The following is a 6,000-nucleotide window of genomic DNA, read 5'->3' as shown; positions in this document are numbered from 1 at the left end:
TATAAATAGAATGATATGTTTTAATCGATAACATAATTGTTGATTTTCAAGATTCTATAATTTAATATAGTTGTGTTCGAATTGTGAAATATATTTTAGAAAATATGGATAGATTCTATAATTAAAGATTTTATAATTAAATGTAATTGTGTTTGAAATGTAATTGCTAAATTTAAAGATTTTATAATTAAATGTTTGGATTATATTTTGGGAAGATGATGTCAGCAATTTAATCTAAGGGTGGAAATCATAGGATTAAAATACAATCAAGAGCGGTTAATAATATTTAGAGATATTTGTGACCAGCTCACCAGCAGCTCAATATCACGGATGACCAAACCCAGATCCTTCATCCATGTTAGCATCGCTTGTCTCCTCCCTCAAAGATTCAGCAAGTCAGAACAAGTTATCAAAAGCATTCAACATTTTCTCTCTCATCGTACAACAAACCCACAATGCCTCGTCGTCTGATTTCGTGTTGCAGTCATTGGTTTCTCTTTTTGCATGTTGTTCGCAAGTTAAAGCAATTTCACAAGGTAAACAACTACATGCGTATTTGGTTTCTTCGGGGTTTGAAAAATCCCGTGTTTTGGTTCCAAAGTTAGTCACATTCTATGTTGATTTTAATCTTTTCAATGATGCATATGTCGTTACCGAAAGTTCAAACATTATGCATCCGTTGTCTTGGAATGTAGTTATTTCTGGCTATGTTAGAGCTGGGCTTGGGAAGGAGGGTTTATCTGTGTATACAAAAATGATGGAGAAGGGAATTATCCCTGACAATTTTACATATCCGTCTGTTCTCAAGGCTTGTGGCGAGGAGTTTGATTTGGGTCTCGGTAGGGAGGTTCATGAGTCAATTATGAAGTCGGGATTGGAATGGAATTTGTTCGTGCACAATGCATTGGTGTTCATGTATGGAAAATGTGGAGACTTGAATGTTGCACGAATGCTGTTCGAAGAAATGCCTGTGAGAGATGAAATTTCTTGGAACTCCATAATTTCCGGGTACGCATCTCAGGGCATGTGGAGAGAAGCCTTTGAGCTTTTCAACGATATGCAGAACCAAAATGTAGAAGTGAATGTCATCATCTGGAATACCATTGCAGGAGGCTATTTGAAGACAGGAAACTATATCCAAGTACTAAAGTTACTTTCTCAATTAAGGACCTCTGGTAAATGGGATCCAGTGGCTGTGATCAATGGTTTAGGTGCATGTTCTCATATTGGAGAACTGAATCTAGGCAAGGAAATCCATAGTGTAGCAATTCGAACATGTTGTCATGACTATGATAATGTAAAAAATTCATTAATTACAATGTATTCCCGGTGTAAAGATCTTAAACATGCTCATATTGTATTCCATTTGGTTGAAAACAAGAGTGTAATCACTTGGAACTCCATAATATCAGGATTCTCACACTGGGACAATTCCGAGGAATCCTCATTTCTATTCCGGGAGATGCTTCTTTCCAGTGTTGATCCCAATTACGTGACAATAGCAAGCATACTTCCTCTTTGTGCACGCGTGGCAAATCTACAACATGGTAAAGAGTTCCATTGCTACATTACAAGGCATGAGGGATTCAAAGATTACTTATTACTATTCAATTCTCTAATCGACATGTATGCAAGATCTGGGAAAATCTTGCTTGCTAAAAGACTGTTTGATTCTTTAACCAAAAAGGATGAGGTGACATACACTTCACTTATAGCTGGTTATGGGATCCAAGGGGAGGGAAAAACGGCTGTTGATTTATTTGAAGAGATGATTAGGTGTAACATAAAGCCAGATCATGTGACCATGGTTGCTGTTCTTTCAGCTTGTAGTCATTCTGCTCTAGTTGACCAAGGTCAAACTTTATTCGAAAATATGTCTTCTGTTTATGGTATAGTGCCTCGTTTGGAGCATTTTTCTTGTATGGTTGATCTTTATGGGAGAGCTGGGTTATTGGGAAAAGCAGAAGAAACAATGAGAAAGATGCCTTATGAGGCAACACCTGCCATGTGGGCGACTGTGATTGGAGGATGTCGGATTCATGGAAAGAAAGAGTTAGGAGAAATGGCTGCTGAAAAACTGTTGGAATTGCGTCCAAGGAATTCGGGGTATTATGTATTGGTGGCAAACATGTATGCGGATTCTGGGAGTTGGGAGAAATTAGGTAAAGTTAGAGTTTTGATGAGGGAATTGGGTGTTAGTAAGGTTCCTGGTTGTGCTTGGTTGGATGTAGGAGGGAGGTTTATGCGGTTTTTGGTGGCTGATACTAAGAATGTTAAGGCATTTGAGATATATCCTTTGTTGGATGGATTGAGTCAACAATTGAAAGAAGCTGGTTATGTCTTGTCTCATGATAAAGATGAAGTTATGGAGTTGTAGAATGATGATGGTGAATGAAAGGGAGGACACATGATGCAACCGACTGGACAAACTTTTTAGGGCTATTTTTTATGAAGAGGATGAGGAGGGCATTTTTGTCATTTGTACATAAGAGAGATTGAAAGAAAATCTGTCGTCCCATTGACATTAATCCCAGAGTACCTGTTTCATGTGCTACTTATTCTTGTTAGAATTTAAAACTTATTGCTTTGTTTTGTAAAATTACAGCAGTTAAAATGTTTTTGGGATACCCATTCTACTATTGGCATCAATATGTAGTAATGTGATAATATTATGACTTGGGTTGACTATTAGACTACCATATTCTACATGGCGGTTCTTCTTAATCGGGTGGACCATCGAGCCAAACTTCTTATTCTATCATAAATTCGACTCTACGATACGCCAAACATGTTGGAAAAACTTTTAATATTTATTTATACCGGTCTGACTTGACAACATTGTTTTCAAAATATCACAAGCGACTCACCATCAAGTATTAGACCAAACAACACCAGCACTAATGTTATAGTCATTCAAAGCCCCATAACATAATTACATCTCTCAAATGCCCAAGTAATTATCGCACATGTAACAAAGAATCCAAGAAAATAACAGAAGTTAATATTAATGTTTTTTCCCATATGTATATGAACTTGTTTCCGAAGAAATATTAGTGTTTTTGGTCTTATATATGTTAACTTGTTTTTCTTTTACATTGAGAAATTTATGATATCACCAAATATTTTGTTCCACGCAAGCATTTTGCATTCGTTCCAAGTTAGAAAAAGTTATACCCATGAATCAACGGGCTTATATTCGTAGACTAGGTAGGGTTTTTTTTTTAAATACCAAAAAATAGTGTTCATCATGAAACTTGAGCTCATCGTTGAGTGTGGCATCGATCATAGAGGATTTCATTAGGCTTATATCGATCATAGAGAAATTAAGGGAATGAACATAGAAGACAAACATCTGCAATTGTAAGGAAAATGGAGACGATTACAGTCGAAGTTATGAGGAGGAGAGATCGTCCGTAGAGAAAGTGGAAACACAGTGTGAGATTGGACTTGAAGGGGTTAACTACTACTAATGATTAGCTCTTACTAGAGGACATGACCTTATATAGGAAACAATGGAGGCTTATAAGTGGGTGCCTAAGTAGTAAGTAATAGTGACTAGGGGTGGAGCCAAGATTTTAGGATAAATGGGCTTATATATATTAAAAAAATATTGGAATGACATAGTCGACAAATAGGAACTACATCTCTTTTTGCAAGAACCAAGCTTCAAAACTTTTCAAACGACCATAAGAATCGATTCTCATATATTAATATCTTCTTTTCGTTATATATATATATATATATATATATATATATATATATATATATATATATATATATATATATATATATATATATGTGGGAAAAGCGAATATACATTACAGCCTCACCTAAGCTTAGATACTAAACCTCATTAAAATACGTCATTTTACTATATAAAGATTGCAGTTAGGGGACTTACGATTAACACTTGAAGATGTAGATTCAAGACCGACACAATAGTTTTGATAAGGAAGCAAGAATATTGATTATCTTCGACCTTCGTGACAGTGAAAAAAAGTAATGTTACTAGGGTGAATTAATAAATATTAACATATATATATATATATATATATATATATATATATATATATATATATATATATATATATATATTATTGTTCCGATTTACCTTATTATTATAAGAAATAAGAATTAAGAAACAAATTAACCAATCATAATACAATCATTAATTACAAATTATATTGTTCAAAAAAAATATTAACCATAAATTTAAAAAAAAAATAACGTAAATATTAACTAATAAGAATTAGAAATTACCTCTTCTTCAAATTGAAGTTTGTAAAAGAGTGACGTGAATGTAATTTGCAGTAGTTTCTTTGTCAATTGCTGAAGATTTGTAATTGGGTAATTCTAAATGCACGATAAAAGTTCTAAATACACGAAACTTTAAAAATTTGTTTATTTTTTTATATTTTATGGAATTAAAGTTTATAAAAGTGGAGTAACGTCAATCACTGTATCAATCATTATGAGTGAATATTAGTTTTAATTTAAATTTTCATTTCTTCTCCTTCTACTTCTACAAAACTTTCAAAATTTGCCCTATACGCTTTCAATATCCATAATAATAATATTAATAATATATTAAATTACGATTGTTAAAAAGATGACGTCAAGGATATTAACATCCTACAAATATTTGTTTATTTTTTTATTTTTTATGGAATTAAAGTTATTTAATAATTAAAGTTACTAATTTAAGTTTATTTTTTTATTTATTTTACTATTTAATGGTTTTAGTCTTGAACTTCTACTCTTTTTTTTTAATTTCACACACACACACACACATATATATATATATATATATATATATATATATATATATGGTTAGGTTATTTTGTTTTTACTAACTATTGTGTGTCAGAATGTACAGATCTGGACCACCAGATGGAATTAAATCAAAGGTCATGATCTGAGGGTCTATGATATTACAATAGGGTAACATGTACCATATAATCACACAAATTTCAGCATAAAGGCATTTTAGTCAATTGAGACAAATTTAAAAAAGGAAAAATTGAGATTTATGGGATAATTAATGATTTTGATTTAAAAAATCTGGTTTTTTTCAAATTAATTCAATTTCAAACGTAATTTGTAAGCATAAACCGATCTTATTCTATCAGAATGTCATTTTGTTAGAATGATGTTCTGTAATTCTGTCAGAATGGTATACAACTATGCACATAATATTATAAACACATATTATCAAGACTAATAATTTTCAATGAATACAAATTTTATATAAGACGAAGTTTAATAGTTTAGAATCAGTAATTACATTCATTTTTAAAGAATACAACTATGAACATAAATTACATTCATTATTGAAATCTCTTGCAAAAAAAATATCGACATTCTTGAAAGAATCCTCATTCACTTTCTTGTTTCATTCCTAGATGTCTTGTGTATGTTTGACCTCTAAGCCACTTCAAAATATGTTAGCATTCTATGAGATTGACATTTTGTGAGATTGACATTCTGTCAGAATTGTATTGTATGAGAATGATTTTATACAAGGAGCTGCAAAAGGAGATAAACTCGAAGATGGTAAGTGATCCCCAGGTAAAACTTGAAACATCTGAAAAACATAAGAAACAAAAATCATGTTAACACATCAGCCAATTGTTTTACAACCCTTGCAAAATCATTCTTATGTGATTCTACCATAATCATTCTTATGTGATTATACCGGAAATACAATTCTGGCAGAATCATTCTTATGTGATTCTCCAAGATTATAATACTCTCTACACATTATTCAAATAGAAGAATACATTAGATACAAAATATTCTTAAAGAATGAAATAATTATTCTTAAAGAATGAAACAATTGGAGATAAGAATAAACACCCAATGATGAGGAAAGAAAGTCATTCTCACAGAACTAGCTTAATTAGCTTAAAGGGAATATACTGTAGAATGAATTCAAATTTCACAAAAATAAGCCCATTTTAAAATACAAATTAATACTAGCAAGAAGGAAAAGAAAAGGCT

General features: G+C 31.9%; 1 protein-coding gene across 1 annotated transcript; it reads left to right on the top strand.

Annotated features, from left to right (window-relative positions):
- The first annotated feature begins 309 nt into the window (after nt 1-309).
- Nucleotides 310-2,621, top strand: LOC145118440 (Tetratricopeptide repeat (TPR)-like superfamily protein). The gene has a single exon (XM_079054194.1). It carries the CDS (start codon nt 356-358, stop codon nt 2,375-2,377), a length of 2,022 nt encoding a protein of 673 aa, XP_078910320.1. The 5' UTR covers nt 310-355; the 3' UTR covers nt 2,378-2,621.
- Nucleotides 2,622-6,000: the final 3,379 nt, after the last annotated feature.

The sequence above is a fragment of the Lactuca virosa genome, chromosome 1 (assembly GCF_052849685.1).
Source record: "Lactuca virosa cultivar CGN04683 chromosome 1, Lactuca_virosa_CGN04683_v6, whole genome shotgun sequence".
Taxonomy (NCBI): Eukaryota; Viridiplantae; Streptophyta; class Magnoliopsida; order Asterales; family Asteraceae; genus Lactuca; species Lactuca virosa.
The sequence above is the reverse complement of the archived record's forward strand: the minus strand, read 5'-3'. Positions and strand labels throughout refer to the sequence as shown.